Source organism: Pipra filicauda, unplaced genomic scaffold (genome assembly GCF_003945595.2).
Source record: "Pipra filicauda isolate LSUMZ 115617 unplaced genomic scaffold, ASM394559v2 scaffold142_size1944046_pilon, whole genome shotgun sequence".
Taxonomy (NCBI): Eukaryota; Metazoa; Chordata; class Aves; order Passeriformes; family Pipridae; genus Pipra; species Pipra filicauda.
In genome coordinates, this window is record NW_024103907.1 from 552,344 (window position 1) to 571,182 (window position 18,839).

Genomic DNA, 18,839 nt, shown 5'->3' on the forward strand with positions numbered 1-18,839 from the left:
TAAATTGTACAGTAAACCATTTGAGTAACATGGTCCTGAATATTTTCATGTAAACCTTCTGGACAATGTTTGAAAAATGGCCTAAATAATCACAGGTAATTAGTCTTCCGTATCAGTTTTCTCTAATTCACTCTTACTTCAGCCAGGGTTTGAAACCACTCTTGGCTGCAGCTGCAGTGCAACACAAATGCTGGGTCTGTTGGTACTGATCAGGGGCCATGATTCCTTTCCTGTTTCAAAAATACAGCTACTCTCATTATTGAAACAGCCTGCTGCATGAGCACTGGGTTCTGTTTTCAAAGACATTATACAGACAGCAATCTGTGGTGCTTACGGTCCTCCAGCTTGAAGAATGATCCTACTCTTAAACAGCAAGGACCTCAAGACAAAGATGTACCAAATTCTACCATAACTTTAATACAATTACACCATTATGGAATTCTAAAAACAATAAAATAAATGATCACTAGCTTTGCATAAAATGCTATTATTAATTTGAGATCAACAGACCAAGACTGGTTCATGTAACATTTTATTCACAAGTAGAAAAAGTATTACAAAACGATTTATACAAGATTTTAATTTACATTTGTTAAAGGAGTATTTAAAACAGCACTGTAAGTCCCTAGATGTGATATGTGGGCAGTCTAAATGCAGTGATAGTGTATGTTTTCTATTGGCATGTACAACATTGCTTGCCACAGGCAATATACAAAAGACCAATTTGGTTAAATTAAGGAAAAAAGTATATACATAATATACACATATATTTAAAAAGACTCTCTTAATTTTTTTCCTCCCAATTTGCTCTCACGCTATCTGTCACTCATTTAAAAAAAATGAGTATCTTTCTCTAGAGTTGCTGGACAAAAGCAATTATATAAAGTTTAAATTCCAATTGGAAAACATACTGTGGCAGATGCTGGCAAAACTTTTGAACATAGCTTTTTAAAGAACTGTTATTAGTGAAAGGTGAAATCTGCATATGTTCAAAAATATTTTGCCATATACTGAAATGCATATTGGATTTTTTTTTATTTACAAAGTATATACAAAGAAGCACACATCTCTTCATGCACATGTAGTGAAAAATAATATTTTGTAATTTCTTTAATGTATGAAAGTCTACAAAGAAATTATTCAAAACTACTTGTATTTAAATATATACTTGAAAGTAATTAGCTGAGTAATTGTACTGTATAACTGCACATTATTCCATCAGTGACCAAATGATGGTATTCACTACTTAAAAAACCAAACCAAACAACAACAAAAAAATCATGTAACTTCTTCACTTACTTTGGTTTGCACTTGATAACTGTTATTCATGACTTTTGCAAACATGAATAATCTCATGAGTGAAGAGCTGAAGCATCTCCCTGCCATGGCTGCCTGTACTGGCTTTAGCTATTCCTGTGCAGGAAGGTCCAACCTTCTACTGTGTGCTTCAAAGCAAAAGTCTTTCTCCATAATGGATTATGAATACTGTCTCAACATTTCCATTGCCACACAAACCATGTGTGGAAAGATGAGTAATATTTATTGCAAATTTGCATCTGTTTTGCTGATTGCTTTACTTTTGTCAAGGCACACTGGGTATTTGAAAGGAATAATTGCTGGAGTTCATCACTGGCAAGTTTGAGCCTGTTGAATGTAATGAATCAGTAGAGGTTACTGGGATTACCCACAGAAGCAAAAACTATCTTAAGGATAAAAATGGCTGCAAAAAATGGTATTATGGGATGTGGTATGACAAATAGCTGTTAAAAAAATCTTAGAATTACAGCACTGACTGCAGAGAGTTGATAATTTACTAGGCATACACACAACTTCGAGGATTTAATTCAGAGGTATTTTTTTAAAAAAAGTTATGAATCAGGTTTTAAATTTAGTGTGGAAAATTTGAATTGACACAATACTACAGTGAGAAGGACAGAGTGCCATGAATGAAACAGGGACTCCTAAATGAACGAATTAGGTCACCATGAAGCTCGACCTTTAAAAAGAATGCATTAATAAAAAAATCTTATTAACGGTCTCACTGTATTAATACTTTCATGGGACACCTGCTATAGTTGGAAATTTTGATGTGACAGTTGATTACATTTATTTCAACATCCAAAAATTACGTGCTATAACAACAAGTGCTGTATTCAAATACTGAGACTACCAATTAAACACAACATCCCTATCTATATGTCTGACCTTCATTAAACTAAAACTAATTTAAAGATAATCTCCTGCTATATTTAACAGAACAATGTGACCTCCCATAAATGTAATAATTGGATGAAGGGGACTTTAACCGTACATACCGTAACACGCTAATTCTTTAACTCCCCAAACTAGCTTATTGACTATAATGTAATATATAATAAAAGCTTCAGTTTATCAATAGATGATCCTTGCATAAATAGAAATGTTTATTTTTTACCTCCTTCAATAGCAGGAAAATGATTTAAAATTAGAACCAGCAGAAAAAAGAATTTTAATGCATGCATAAATCTGCAAGCAGAATAACTGGCAACATCTTGTCCCACGCCTTCTGACACCTGTAGCCATATGTAAGAGACCCACCTAATCACACTCAAGTATTTATATTTTTTGCTGTATTTACATACACTACTAAGCTCACTCCACTACATGTTTTGAGAATCTGAGGGAAAAGAAGAAGAGATGCAAAAGGTCATAAATCCACTTTGAGGGTTCTCCTAGGATGCTCTTTGAAGTTTCACTTTACAGCTGTTACACCTCCAATACAACTGCTCAGAAGGTGTGAAGTGATGCCATTTTTTTCCAGCTGGTTTTGAAAGCATGCAACACTGAAGACCAGACTATGTTTGATGAAAATCAGCAGAGGAGCATAAGGGAAGCATTCAGCTTTAGTTCTGAGAGAAAAACCTTGGGTTCCTAAAAGAAAGCGATAGAAGAGTGGTTACATAAATTAGTAAAAAACCAGTATGTACTTCTATGTTTGACTAAACACTAAAAAGTAGAGGTATACTTACTGCTTGCTGTAAAATTCACATAAACCTGAAGACTAAATCTGTATTAAAAAGCTTATATTTGCGTGTATGTATATAAAAATATGCTATATTCTGATTTTATCATGTTATTATTGCTTTTGCAATATAATAATAAAGTATGGACCTATGCAAGACTCTAGTGCATCCACAGGCACTAAAAAGACCATCCTTCCCTCAAAATATTTCAAGCCATGAAAGATGGAAGGCAAATGGGAAAAAATGGTGCAGACTGAGATGAAATAATTTTCTTGGAGTTGTACAGCTGGCTACCATTAAGCCTGAAAATACATCTCAGGTAAGCCTAAGTCCTGGTTCTGTCCCTCAAACGCTACTTAAATTTCTCCACCAAAAATGCAGAGATAATGATCCACCACAGTGTCTGAATATGGAGAAATTGTACAAAATGAATCAGCAAGGTCTATGAAAGAATAAAAATGAAGAAAAACTTAACCCTCCTGAAGACCTTGATTATTCAAAATTATACACAAATCTCAGTAGTAATACAGGATAGTACAAAACCATCAAAGAATACAGGATTTTGGGATGCTACAAAAGATGTCTCCATACACATAGGAATTAATAGTAAAATTTACAATTCATATACTATAACAACTATGGCAAAATATAAGCTAATTTTTATAGTAATACTTCGAAATTCCATGGTTCCTTTCATCTAGAAAAACTCTTATACAATAATAATTGCACACCTCTGAAGTTGATACGTGGTTTAGTGGGAAAACACCCACAAACTTTTGATTTTTTAAATCCTGTTAGTATGGAAATATAGTCCCTTGAGACATCACGAGACCTGGGAACTAGCAGCATTGAGATCTGCAGTCAGAGCCATGACACTGTCCCTTCCTACACATACCTACAGAATATGACCTATATATATCACCTAATGATATTTGACATATACCAAAATAAAACTATGATAATTGCTATCTAAGACATGGGCAGTCAGTGCCAAGCATTGTTACAGACAAAACTATATATTGTAAATAATACATTGAGAAAAATATGTGCAACCCAGATAAGGTTGATATTTTCAGTGACAGCAGTAGATTTTCAGGGTGACATACAAGGTCCTTTGAAGTTAATGGCAAAACAGTTCTTGACTTAGCAGTCTGTTCACTTCCTTCCTTGTCTTGACAATTTTACCTAAACAATTAAGGCGTGATTTACAAAGAATTAACTATTGCTTGTACATGTCTTCAGAATATGCATATTTTTTGTTAAATACTAATTACTTTCTACTTCATGTTTAGGAACAATAAGAAAGTGGCAGGCAAACCAAATGGAAGAGGATCAAAGGAAGGCAGTTTTATTTCTGCAGATGACCCAAAGTTTTCATAATTACAGATAGCATCATTTTCTTAATTAACTTTGGTGGATTATTAATATTAATGGCAATTGCTTGTGTTCCTGTCTCTGTGTACATACACAGGAAGGTGTTTCAGCTTTCCAGCCACAGCCTGCATAACCCTGGAGTAACAATACACCATAATTTGGGATCCTTTCACAGATTAGTTACTTGATGTTCCAATTTACTTACAATAGTAGAAAATTCCATTTTAAAGATACAGAGCACAGCTAATATTCAGAAAGATATAATGATGAACCAGTAGCAGAGTGACTTTTTGTGATGGTTCCATTGTTACATAGTAGCGACAATTGTTTTATCATCTCTTCTCATTTTGACCTCAGACCTGCATTTTCTCTGAGCTTTCATTGACTAAATTGTATTTTATGGACAAACTTACATTTCATCTGGTGACATGCGAATATGAATGGCATTAAAAAGCATTTGAAATTCTCTTCTGTTTCTAAGCCTGCTGTAGTGACTCCACAGAAAGGCTTTGTGAATATTTTTAGATGAACACTTGCATGTCTTTTATGCTTTGTTTACAACAAGCAAAGACAATTCCTCAGCTCTCCATCATAAACGAAGACTAGACTCAAATAACAGTTTGGTCATATGGCTATTAAACTCATTTTTTCCCCTGAAATTTAATGAAAAAATCCCCTGATAAAAGCTTACTGGTTTACTGATTTACCCCTGTATTCTGGTTCATATTATTTCAACAGTAGTTTGCATAATTACACCTTTCAAATTCAGTTAACAATTTTAAAATGCCAGATCTCTTGTAGAGGCTTAATTTATATCAGCAATAGCTAGGTGTAATCTATGGAGAAATATAACCCTACAACTTTTTACAATTCTATTTTTATCTAGCTCTACATGCCTGAAGCGCTCATTCTCACTCCTTTGTAGTTATGTTTTTTACCTCTTTATCAATCTGTAGAGTCATTTGTTGTTCCATTACACTTTGTCTTTGGCTGGGTTTCAGCAGTCACCAAGTTCTGAAGTGATGAAACTTCTATGCATGTGCTGTGTTTGGAGATTTCAAAGGACTTTGCAACATTTCCATCAAGAGACTTTGCTGAAATAAGTACTTCACTTATTTCCTGGTTATTATCCAACTCAACAGTGGCTGCATTTTCAGTCTCAGGGCTGCAGGATTTTGCAGATCCTCCAGCCAGTTCTGAATATGATTCACAGATAGAAATACTGTCACAACAAGCTGAGTTTTGCATAAGAGGCCAAGCATCTGGAATGTCTCCACAGGCAGAGTGTGAAAGAGAACCAAGGAAAGCAGGAATCATTTCTCCAACAGAATCAGCAGCTCTGTGAAAGAATAGACACATGGTTTACAAAGCATTCCAGAAAATACTGTCAGTATTGTAATTATTATCATTAGTAATTGCCGTTATTTCAAGAAGGTTTAACAGGGTTGTATTAATACTCTAGAGACATTCATCCATTTGAAAAGGAACACAGTTTGTTCCTTGTCTGGAAATGACAAAAGCCCTGGTGAACACTACTAAAGGTAAACATGATGCCCAGAGCACTTCAGACAGTGAATCCAGGGTTCCAGAAAACAGGTTCTACAGCTGGGTTGTTTACAGGCAGAAATATGACCAAAAAATATCATAGTAGTGTCCAGATACAAACACTGTTGCAAAGAAGAAGGAATTTATTTTTTTTCAATGCATGGGGAGGTGGGGTACTAAGACAAGATATAACAGGTTTAAGTACATCAAGAAAGACGGTTGGGTAGAATCTAGAATCTTCAACACTAGGGGTTTTTTGGGGGGGTTTGGTTTTTTTTTTTCCTTTTTTTCCCCCCCAAAAAACCAGGCTAGACAAATATCTAACAGAAGAAGTAAAGTGGGAGACGGGAACAGACAACGAGACTGCTTGAAACTTTGTGTTTGCTTTAAACTTGAATATGCATTCATTTTAGATTTTTCAGTTTGTTCTGTCTAGGCTTCAAAATGTGAAAAGTTTTTCTCCTATTCTTTTTCCTGTGGAAAGGACATAAAATTAAAGAAGGGCAAATATTATTTTTATTTTATGGAAAATGGAAGAAAGTACAAGTAGAAACTCAATATTATCTACCTCGAGTGTATTTAAAGCGCATGATAATACTGACATCTGCCAAAGTCTGTTGAAAGTCCAGTAGTGTTTTTCATTATATGTATGCCAAAAGAAGTATTACCAAAACCAAAAAGTTATACATATGTTTTATTTCCAAAAACTGTCAACGGATTTATAAAAATGTAAAGGCTATATTAAGACTGATATGCAGTAATAATTTGTGTGACAAAACTCACCCCACATTAACATGCCTATAACAGATTTTAAGTAGCCTTACTCATTTCCAAAACATGATGCTTTAATAGCTTTAATATGCACACAAAGTATTTTCAGAAAGGAGGCCAAAAGTCAGGACACTGCCCCACAATTGAAGGAAATACATTATTCTGGCAAAGGAAATTGGCATAAACTCCATTTCTACTGGAAGGAACCACAGGATCTTTGATGTCCAAATTACATGGATATTACAGTTATTTTTAAAGCCTTAACCAAAAGATTCCTCAAAAAGTACACAACTTTGTGTACAAGGCTATCAATTTGTCAGCCTTGGTGGTATACAAGGATGACTCAAGCTTGTCAGTATTTAAACAAATTGTTATAGAAAATTTAGATATTTTGTATCTTACACTTAGGTCACTAGGTCACCTTACATAAACAATACTTATGAAGAAGCTGCCTCTACATTTTCAGTTACATGTGGTCATTAGAACAAAACAGTTGAAGACCAATTTAACCCTATATGGAAAATTATTCTAGCTAAAAGAAATAAATACATCCTGTGTTTAAATCTGTAACTCTGGAAGGAAGGAAACTCTGAAGGACACCATAAATGTTATGTATTTAGCTCACGGTACTGCTGTAGAAATAACTATTCTACTACTGTATTTATATTCAGCGGATCAGGAGAAAATTATAATCTGCTAGAAATTCAGAAATAATAGATATTTCAAATGTGAAAGTCTAAAGAATTCCTAAATTAAAAAAAAAAAATCTTCATGACACTTCTGAATTGTCAATACCACCAGATTCATGAGTCTATGCAGCAGCTTGCTAATCAATAGCAGAAGAGAGGGTCACCAAAGCCTCTAAGGTGCCAGAGAGTAAAAGGAAGACTATGTGCTCATGAGATAAGTCACTTCTTTGCAGAAACCCATGTATCAAGTCAGCATTTGCAAAGTAATACTACAAACCTGTTCTTGCATAGCATGGGGTGATATGGCTACAGTTCATCAAAATCCCTCATTCCACTTCAAACAGTCATTGTATCTGTATAAATATTAATTTAACTGCATAAAACAATACTTAATGTTTAATAGACATTTGTAAAACTAACTTACCTTTCATTAAGTGTGGTCTGTGAGTGGAAAGCACAGCTGTGACCCATGCTACAGGTTTCATCACAGCACAGGGATGGAATCAAGTGAACTGGTCCTAAGGAATGAAAATGTTAAAACTGTTAAAGCTCTGTATAAACTTAGTCTCTGTTCTCTTTCAAACCTGAGCATTAGTTTGCCAGTTACATTATAATACATGGATTGAGGAAAGATTTCTTATTGCAAGGAATGGGTTCTCTATTCCTTTAAAATTGAATTACTCAAAAAAGAAAGCCCTGTCCTTCCTTCAGGAGTAATACAGATGCCAGTCATGAATATCTAATTTTTTAACTATTTTGCTTTTCAACTGAATACACTTGAGAGGAAGCATTCTGAGTTAACCTGTTAGGATGATATTTAAGCCCGTGCTCTTCTGTTAAATTATGTATTTCTTAATGTCACAATTGCATCTGTTTTGATACGACTTCACAAAATGGCAATGACTTTAATTGTTGAGGTTGTTAATGTCTTTAACATTCATATCACATTCTTAGATACTGGCTGGTAAATCCTTCATACTAATTTAAGTCTCAAAGCCAGATGTAGTGTTATTTTTATCAGAAAGAAATGATGTAGGTATTTAAAGTTTTTTTTTAAGTGAAGTCACTGGAATGAAAACAGGAAAAAACAACAAAAAAACTCCAAATAGCTACTTAAAAATCCTATCTACTTATTGGGAAATTGGCCTAGGACAAAGGGTAGTTTGACTCTGTAGTTAAAGTTAAATGTCACAACTCAAGTATTAGATAAATAAAGTCACCTTTTAGTAGACCTAACATACCACATGTCTGTGATGTGCTTCTTTGGCACTGGCAACATGTTCTGTGGTCATATTCATTTAGCCGTGGTCTATCAAAACATGATAGTTCAGAGCCATTGTAGTGAATGTCTTGTGATCTCAGAGACCCTTTGAACAAAGAGAATAAAAATCCATATCAGTAAGTGTTATCTTTCTTCCTGCTCAGAGCCTTCTAGCTTCATAGAATGCTTAAATGTCATGCTATAACGTATGTCTATACATTTTCCAACGGAAAGATCCACAATGATCATGTGGTTTCATATAACACAAGCCACAGATCTTGCAACAAACCCTAGAACACCTGGTTCAACTACAGCCTCTTCTAGGAAGACATCTGCTCTCATTTTGATGATTTGAGAGTATATCTTATTCAGTGTTACAGTTTTTCAGTGCTTAATGATTCTCAGTGATTCCCATCTGAAACTTTCGACACTCAGCTTTCAGCCACTGAGATTTTGTTTATGTTATCTTAAAGAGCTTTATATTAACAGCAGACTTCCTTTAATCACTATAATTGTAGGCCAAGGCAAACGAGTTACTACACTTCACTAACTGAAGTTTGAATTCATTATGTCTGAATTTCACAAAACTCTAAAGCATCTTCTAGGTTAGGAACAATTCTTACAAATACCTCTCTCGATCTTTTTATTTTTGCTTGTGCTGTAAGCAGTGATAACACCAATCCTTCCTAGATAATATCCTTGTTTGGCATTCAGGGCTCATTAGATGCTATAAACATATTTTAATACAAGTTTTTTTAAATTATAAAGGGGAACTAGAGTGCTTTTGACTTTTTCTTAATTTAAAGTAAGTGGCAGAAAAATGTGTATTAAAAACAAATTACATTGATGAGCTGTTATGAGTTTAAAAAAAGTTTATTAATTTAACTGTCTTAGGCATTTAATTCATCTTGAATATGCCCATAAAACCCAAACTGTTAGTGACAAATCTCTCATCTACACTGGCCATATCCATTATCTCGATGACCTAATCCGTGTTTCACAATAGCATGTGATGCATAGATCCTGTGCAGCATCTAGCAGAGTGTGGCACAGAATTGATGCAATTAGACTATTTCTGGATATCTACACAGCATTTTATCAGTAGAAGCTGGAACATCCACACTGAGCTGGCAAACTTGGATGGAGTCTTAGGCTTCTGCTACCTTGATCATCTCAATGCTAAACCTGCTCGAATGATGCAGACATTTCATTTATTTACCTACAGAGAGATCTGCCAAACTAACACCACTATATAAATATTATAAAGAACAGTAATAACTGGAAACTCACAGCTTGGTTTCTTCTCCATAAACTGCCTCTTACAATAGATAACGCAAAGAATGAGGAGAGCCAAGAGCACTGTTGCAAGTGCACTGCATATAACAGCTGCCAGAGCAGTGTCTCGGGGACTGGAAGCAGTTGAAGGGATCTTCACAAGATTTACCCTGATGGTACCTGAAATATAATTAAATAGCAATCAAGGTGAACTGCAAACATTTCAGGAATACAGTCATGTAAATGAAAGTCTGAGAAACAGAAGAGGTTTATAGCACAGAAAAAACAGAATGTTCCGTCTGCTAATGTATCATCATTAGTTGCACATATAAATGAATACAATTATCAGCAATCAAATTATGAAAAAAATATTTTAAAACTATATTGCAAAATATGTGATAATGAGTGGAGATAAACATAAATACATTCAGACTGTCCATGAGAATGGAATCAGATCCACACTACAAAAACAAGGACGTTTGAATATTTAATGTCACATGAATTTAATATGGAGAACATTTCCTACTGTAGAGTTGAGAAAGAGATCCACTAGAGGGAGTCACAAATACATGAACTTCCCTTAAAGAAACTTTCTGGGAACTGAGACACCCACAGAAGTTCAAATGCTATCAAAGTTAACATTCTGCTTGGTTGACACCATGGTCATTTATAGGATCAAACCTAGGATTTCAACTCTGTTAACTTTTTTTTCTTCAGTGATATTTTTTTAACACTAGATAATACCTCTAGTCAACATTCAACACATTGACTTCAGTAAGGACTTAAGCAATGTTTCTAGTTTTGACAAACATTGTTACCTTTAGGTGGAAAGTGAAAAATATTCATTCTAAAAGGATCAAAACTTTAACTACCACTACTGAAACTATCTTAAATAATGAGTAGTATTTTAAAATTAAATTCTTTTAAATGACTTATGAATTTTGATAGCCCATCTATTTCAATCTACTTTGAAGTCCACATAAATTCAATGAGAAAAAGCAATAAAACATTGAGTATTCTGACAGCAAATTTTTAAGAAACCACAAGCTACATTTTACTAACTTAAAAGAGTAAGTTAAATGTGCCTATTTACCGCAGAAGATATTTGGTTAAAACCTAAAGACTATAATTTTCTAAAAAATAGTCCATGCAGTCGCAAGTTTAAATTGTGATATAAATGTCTGCCAGAGTATATTAAAACCTCTAATCAAATTGTACACACATACAATTGTTTGATATCTTGACTGCAATTTAATAATAACAGGAGAGAACTTACTGGCTTGCTTAGTGCAATCAATGGAATTTTATTACTCAGGAATAATTTTCTGAAATAATTATGGTATTTCCTCCACACACATCAAACATCAGCACCAAAGCATTTGCAATACCATACTGCTTCATTATAAGGCTTAGATTGACAAAAGCTAGGCATTTTGAAAATCAACTTCATTCTAACTAATCTAATAGTAGTCTTTAGATCACTGAACTCCAAAGAAAACGTTAACTTCTAAGAAATAAAGAATCCAGAAATTGAACCCCCCCCCCCAAACATATTAAATAAAAACAGTTTCTGTGGCTTATAGTATCATATAGTTGCTGGTACCTGGGGAAATATAAAAAAAGTGGAGAAGTCAGATCAAGGCTGTTATACAAAAGAATGTTTAGCTGATAAATTCCTGATTTCAACATGGAGAGAAACAAGTGTTACTGCATTTACATCCACTTGAATATTTCCAAACACCTGTGATATGTACTATTATGTTCCACTGTCACATCAAAAGTGTGAAGAACAAATTTATAGTAGATATTTTTTATATCCTTTTAACTTGCCAAATTGGACAGAGTGGAGCAACTGGAGAAAGTGCAATGGAAGGCCACAAATGACTGAGGAACTGAAGCCTCTCTCTCCTGTGATCAAAGTTTGAGAGAGCTGGGACAGCTCAGGCTGGATAAGAGAAGACTCAGGGGAACCTCATCAATTTGTATAAATGTTTGAAGGGAATGTGCAAAGAGGACAGTGCTAGACTCTTTTCAGCAGACCAGAGGCAATGAGGCACAAACTGAAACACAGGAGGCTCCCTCTGAACATCAGGACACACTTTTATAATTGTGAGGTTGACTATCGCTGGCACAGGTACTTCTCCTCTCACATAATTATTACCTATCTTTCTCTTCATGTACTTCTATAATTCCTATTTATTCAAAGAGCTAAGTTCTACGACCTGTTTTCCAGATCTTCACTGTTAATTTTAAAGAAAAAGCAACCAGTGTCATAATCTTTTTGTCATAACTTGAATGCTCTTGGCAGGAGCATCTCAATCTTCCACAGAGATTCCCCTCTGTTTCTAGGATTCTTGCAGCTGTAGTTTGAAGTTTATAGTTTTAGCAGACTGCAGCAACTTCTACATGGTATGCAAAGTCTAGGGATATCTGTGAAAAGCAGTAAATCTATATAAAAACCTTTCAATACAGCAATGTGTGATGGCTTTGGTGTGAAGATCAAGGACTGTGCTTTTGGTATCAGGTTTTCAATTTTAGCCAAGTGCCTGATAGAATCTTTAGACAGCCTGGACAAGTATTTAAAAAACAGACAATTAAAAAAACTGATCAGAACATCTTCAAATATTTTTCATACCAATATACCTATTTGTATCAATGTACCTAAGAGGGCTAAACAGTTCTTAGTAATTAGGCCCTCATAATTTCCAGAAAAAAGAACTGTCAGTTTTGAAAGCAAAAACAGAACAAGAGTACTGGAGGTGAAGCTGCCATATTTTTGTCTCTCTTCATTTGCTCACAATATGTATCTATTTTCAAGTATAATCACATATTACCTATTCTATGAAAATATAAATTATATATTTCTTTAATGCCCACCAGCAATATCCAAGCTGGAAATACAGTGATTTTATTTTAAATAGGGATGGCTAAATTTTAAATTTATTTTAGCCATCTAGTTATTTGAGATTTGTTTAATTTGGTTGATTTTTTTTCCTTTTTACTTGAGCAAGCAATTTTCTCTTCCTGAGAATGCCTACCACTCATCTTCACCTTCAAAGAACTTTTTGGAATAGCTACTGTGAGCAGTCCATTGTAGTCTAGCTCTAATTATAATGATAGTGATCTTCCCTGCAGAGACCAACATTTCAGAAGTGAATTGCTGTTGTAGAAGTGGCCCGTTGGGCATTGCTGAACTCTGCTTTTAGTGTTACTCAGACATGTTTGCATTTTCATAAACTCTATCTTTCTTTTCACAGACTTAATGGTCCCACTTCAGTACAGCAAGGACCTGCATTTTAAACTTAACCTTGTACTTACATCTATTAAACGATTACATGATTAAATTTAAATATGCAATTAAACACTTTGTGAATTGGATGCGATGCATTCAGAAAGGAGGGAGGAGGTGGACACTGGTTTATGATTCTGGAAAGCATGTCCATATTATACATATGTTCCAACATATTCTGGAAATGTGATAGTGCTAAAGAAGAATTACCCAAAATATCAAGCTGTCTCCTGCATAATTTTGAGCAGTAAGTCTGAATACACATTTTCCCCTTAATTAGCCAATATTACATTGCAATGGCAGTATATGCAAAGATGTGGTTCTTAAAAGCAACTGAAGTTTCTCCTAATCTAAGATGGTTAAATAGCAGTAACTCAGCTAATACAGAACACGTGAGTCCCAGCTGTATCACTGTAACTTCTGCCAATAAACAGAACAGTTGAATTTTCAGCCTGTTATACCAAACAACAAGAGACAGGGCAAAATGTAAAGACTTCCTTTATCACTTATTTCATATTTATTTTATCAGACTTTTTTCTCAGACCTATGATTAGTTACAGTCACTACTGGAATCAGCAAGCCTAAAAGAAACCTTTTTGTGGTAGATCATCGATGTGAAAACAGAACTTGCAACATTATATGTTTCTTCTATGGATACAAGAAACAGTAATATAATAATTACTAAAGTTGGGGAGGATAAAATGGGGAATAATATGTTTGGGTTTCTTTCTTAACACATAAAGTCGACACTAACCCAAAGAGCGTTTATTAAAAAAAAAAAAAAAGCTAATCCAAACTGCACTTAGGAAAGTGATAATATGGTAACATCAGACAGAGTGCCATCTGTTACAATCAGGACCGAAAATAAAATGCAAAAGTTAAAAAGTTGTTAATTCTTGAAATATGAAAGGAGTATTCACCTATTATAAAAACTGTTTGCCCACTACCTTTACATAGAGTGGCTAAACTCAGTGGTATCAACCCTAATTTGACAAGAATTAAGGGCTCAGACATACCCTCAAGTTACAACAATCTAACAAGTTACTGCCTGAATTGCAGTGGCTATCTGTATATGTGCTCTTGATCCACAGAAAATGCAAGGCAATGTACCTTACTTTGAAATTCCTTCATTTTGAAAAAAAAATTTAAAAGATGTTTATGTTCATTTAAAAGTAAGACAGCTGTAGGTCTACCGAGTCCTAAATAAGCGAAAGTATGTATTATATACAGACCATTCAGATACTACACATATAAAATCTGTATATATAGATAAAATTACATGTGTAATATATACCACTGAGCACTAACATCAGTTGAAAGTAAGTTGCCCTGATATTTCTGAGTCTTTACAAAGCAGCAGATTGCCTCCTTTCTCCTGATCTTTCAAGTAGGAGGTAAGAAACTTATTAAACATTAGTGTTGGAGACTGTGGTAAACAACAGGGGCAGAGTCTCTCAACATCTGTAAAAGGACAGCCATCTGCATCTATGGCCTACACCCAAAAGTTCATCGTGTCAAACCACATCTTTCAAATGTGCTCCAAGTGCTAACTTTAAAGCCTTCAGTCTCCAAGTTCATGCCTTACAGCTTCTTTTTTTTGTTTGTTATTTTGCTGGTTTTGTTATTTTTTAAAAAATGTACCAAAATCCCTAGGGGAGAAGATGACTATTCAAGTATTTATCTATTGTTTGGAAATCCTGAGAAATATGCTTATAAACTAAAATCTTTGAAATTTGATTTATTAATTTCCAAGACCATTTCTCTTGCATTGTGTATTTTCACAAACTCCAGCTGCTGACAGCCTTTTATGCTTAAAATGGTAAAGCAATTACACTGTGTATGTGAATTTAAAATATATATGAACTCCACAGTATTGGATACACATCACTATGTTTGTAAGACACAGACAACCTCTGCAACACCATGGTCATCTAAACTATATATGGGCACAAAAGCAACACTGTTTCGTACACAAAACTTTCATCTTTGAGAACTGTTTAGCCACTTGAAAATACTACTACATGAGAATAACGCTTCAGATCACTGCTACCCTCAAATAACCTGAAAAAACCTGTAAGCAAAAAAAAAAAAAATTAGAGGAAGTGGGATAAAATCTGTGTCACTGCTGAACTACATATTCTACCCCACAAACCCCTCAACATGATATTAATGTGAGAAGATACTGTCTCTCCTCCATAAACTGGAAATACTTAGCATGATCTGGTGGCATAAAACGTATGTTGCTGTTAATGGCTGTGGTGGTGTCAGCAATTCTCTTTCTGACTTTTGCTTCCAGAAGCCAACTCTACATCTCTGACTGTTGAGAGTGTCCAATATCTATTTTGCAGTAAATGCAACTTCCTTTTCAGGTGTTTTCATGTGTTATATCAATGTCGCTTAAAATTTAGGTCAGAACATATGAGACAGAGCAGAAAAACTATTTCCCTATATCACTTCTAACTTGTACTCTTAAAACCAAATTCTTTTTCAGACATCTTTTGCAAAATAGAACATGATATTTCAGCTATTCTCTTGTTCAAATCCAACTATAGAATGCATCCATCCCACCCAGGCTATGAAAGTTGCTTTATCTTTTCAACTGAAAATGAAAACAGCAAGTATCAATTTGTATTCTGTATGTGCAGTCCCATTTAATCTTAAGGACTACCCAGTTACAGAATAAAAACAACCTTGTGCAATATTTGAGTCAATTAGGCCTGTTGATGACAGTTACTGCTTGTATACACACACTGTCCCTCTCAGTTCTAAAACTGTTACACAAGACATTACCCACATAAGCAGAAGAGGAGTTTGCATTGCTTAAAAGCACAGCATTTTCAAGTGGGCAACTACTAATACTACCTGTTTGCTAAGAGAGCAGAGGGAGACCATATACCCTTTAGAACCTAACTGTATATTCCCTAGTTAAATGACAGTGGCATGTATGTAAATACAGGAATAACCATGTCTGAAGGTTGTCTCTTTAGCCAACAGAGAGTAACCCACTTCCATTAATCAGAAGTGTAATTGAACATTGTGAATCCCCTGCATACAAGTTACAGATCTGTTCCAAAAGGTCCGAACAAGATCTCAGAGTTGCTGTGTGATGAGGCTGTAGAATGGTGCCTGGATTGGTTTTCAGTATGGATGAAACATGACAGTGTGGAAAGCTCTATCCTGTGACCACAACTGAGGTGCTGGTGGGGTTAGCTATGCCTGCCCCTGGGCAGGGAATATACATGCTCTTCCAGCTACGCACTGATGGAACACTGTACAGATTTCAACTGCAATTGCCATACATCCTCACAATTTCTGAAATTAATACAGTACTCTCTCTATATGTATATTTGTATAAATCCCAGTAAAGCAAGAAGTGAAGTGTAAATCAGTCATAAAAGAGGCTTTTACCTCTCTCTGATTCAACAAGAAGTGATTTCTAACACTTCACTTTCTACCCCAATTATTTCCCTCTTTGTCCTGGTTCAGCTGTGATAACACCCAGGGAATAGAGCAAAAGATTGCATGACAACGGCAAGCCTGTATCGTAAAGTTGTTGACACAGACTTCAATAAACATCACTGATAGTATATGCAGTACATTGTCAAGACCTATGGCTTTTTTTATTGCTTTAAAAATGCTTCGTAAAGACAACAGTACTCAGCTATCTTAATTCTGTTTGCAAGCTGGATACCTGTTTTGTCATCAAAATACCAGAGTATAGTGTCATAATTTTCATTCACAAAGTTTCTACAGCTTTAGACAATAGGAATTGTATATTCAAATTAAAAAATATATAAATAAGTGATACATTATGAAAAACTACTATATTTTAATATCAAATTAGGTGCAGGATCACTTCCTTATTTTGCTCAAAACCCAACATTTTGAATTGGCCAAATAACTTATCTAGTCCAGAGAGCTAGATGTTCCAGCAGCTACAGAGAAATTCAATAAAGTTTTAGTACCCTTCCCTTGTTGCTTCCTGGCCTACAATTAAAATATGAAATAACTGGGTACAGAAAATGAAATCCTGATGGTTGGAGACATCGCCACACTTCAAACTCTTTCTAATATACTAGCATTTTTGTTACTGAATATGAAAAACATAAATGCTACGGAAATTCTTCCAAATATTAGAAATTCCATCCAGAAAGAGGTGTGTGCATGTGTGTTCAACACTGGACAATTTGTTACATTAAATTTTAAAAAGGTTATTTCTGAATTGAGAGAATATATGAAAAATAAAATACAGAAGACCCACAATTTTCAGATTTCAGATAATTCAGAATAATCTAAAAGTCAATGTGCATGCAATACTGATACCACTGTATTTTGGTATCTATTCTGAAGAGTGACAAAGGGACAGGGTTTAAGTATGTGGAAGTTAAGCTCTAAAATCTGTAATTTTAAAATCCAAATCTATCTGGGAAGCTAGAGGCCTGTATTAGGTCACATACTTCCTATACAGTGTGAAGAAAAAAATTAAATGTAGAACAGAATCTGAAATATCTGTCATATGAGTAGCACAGTGACTTATGTCACCATGCTCAGCCTATAGACATAGAAACCTGGAGAAGGATACTCAGCTTTGCTCTTCCCATAAATTACTCAGAGATAGAGAGGAGCTTCCATATCTCCATCTCTCCTGAGAACAAAAATCTCTGATCTTATTTTAAAATTAAATTAAGGAGGGAGAAATCACAAATATGGCTTATTATGCCTTTCAGATGCAACTCTTGAAAGAGGAGGTAATGATGGGGTTTCTACCTTCTGAAAAAGCTTAAGAACTCTTTGCCAAGAATTTTGAGATGGAGATTCAATTGCCTCTACTACCACCTTTATGGAGATTGTTTTATCCACTAGGCTATAAGCTGAGCTTGGTAAAAGCTTATTTCTTCTCTCCAGTTGAATTTCCCCAGTCGTAAAGCTTTGGTAGAAGTAGTAATGCCCCCTCTTTGCACAGTCAACAGTCATGTGAAATGTAGAATGCAACAAAATTAAATAAACAAGACTCAGGCTTGCTCACCACTTATGTTCGTCCTGTTTATAATTATGTTAAAATATCACTAATTTACCTTAAATTAATATTGGGGAGAAAATAAGTCTGCACTATGGAAAACAGAATATGTTTAAGTAATTAAGATTGTTTTATAATACTTACACACCACTGAGCTGAATTATGATTCTGAATTAAGACGCATGTTAAGAGCTGCATAACCAACTCTACTAGTATTTTCTAAGTTTTTAATGTTCAACTTTGCAACCTCAACATCTTTTAAAAACTCTGTTTTTAGGTAAGTAATCTAAAATACATGGGATTAAATATAAATTGTCATAATTTTATAACATATGGCCTTAACACCTTTAGAAGCTGGCCATGTATCCCCAGTTTATTGTACTACTGCAAGTGTCATTAATGTCATGATTTACTGTAGAGAAAGTTACCTCCTGTGCACCAGTAAGCATGCACATGCAAACTATATCAAATGAAAAAGCTGTAGCTTTGACGTCAGAAGTAATAACAGCTTATAAACAGCAGTTATTAATTCACCACTTAAAGCTTTGGGGATAAAGTCAAGTAATACAGAATAAAAGGTTGCTGCACACAAGATCCTTGCTTTGTTACATTACTT

General features: G+C 34.6%; 1 protein-coding gene across 4 annotated transcripts in view; it reads right to left on the reverse strand.

The window, feature by feature from the left end:
* Positions 1 to 514: 514 nt before the first annotated feature.
* Positions 515 to 18,839, reverse strand: part of TNFRSF19 (TNF receptor superfamily member 19) — a 59,371-nt gene continuing 41,046 nt past the window's right edge. For all 4 annotated transcript variants that reach the window (XM_027713686.2, XM_027713685.2, XM_039378654.1 and 1 more), the window contains 5 exons: positions 9,933 to 10,097; positions 8,623 to 8,748; positions 7,806 to 7,899; positions 5,315 to 5,715; positions 515 to 2,910 (listed from right to left, as the gene is read on the reverse strand). In XM_027713686.2, the coding sequence (XP_027569487.1) occupies positions 5,322 to 5,715; positions 7,806 to 7,899; positions 8,623 to 8,748; positions 9,933 to 10,097 (779 nt within the window). In that variant the 3' untranslated portion in view covers positions 515 to 2,910; positions 5,315 to 5,321. The remainder of the gene's footprint in view (positions 2,911 to 5,314; positions 5,716 to 7,805; positions 7,900 to 8,622; positions 8,749 to 9,932; positions 10,098 to 18,839) is intronic.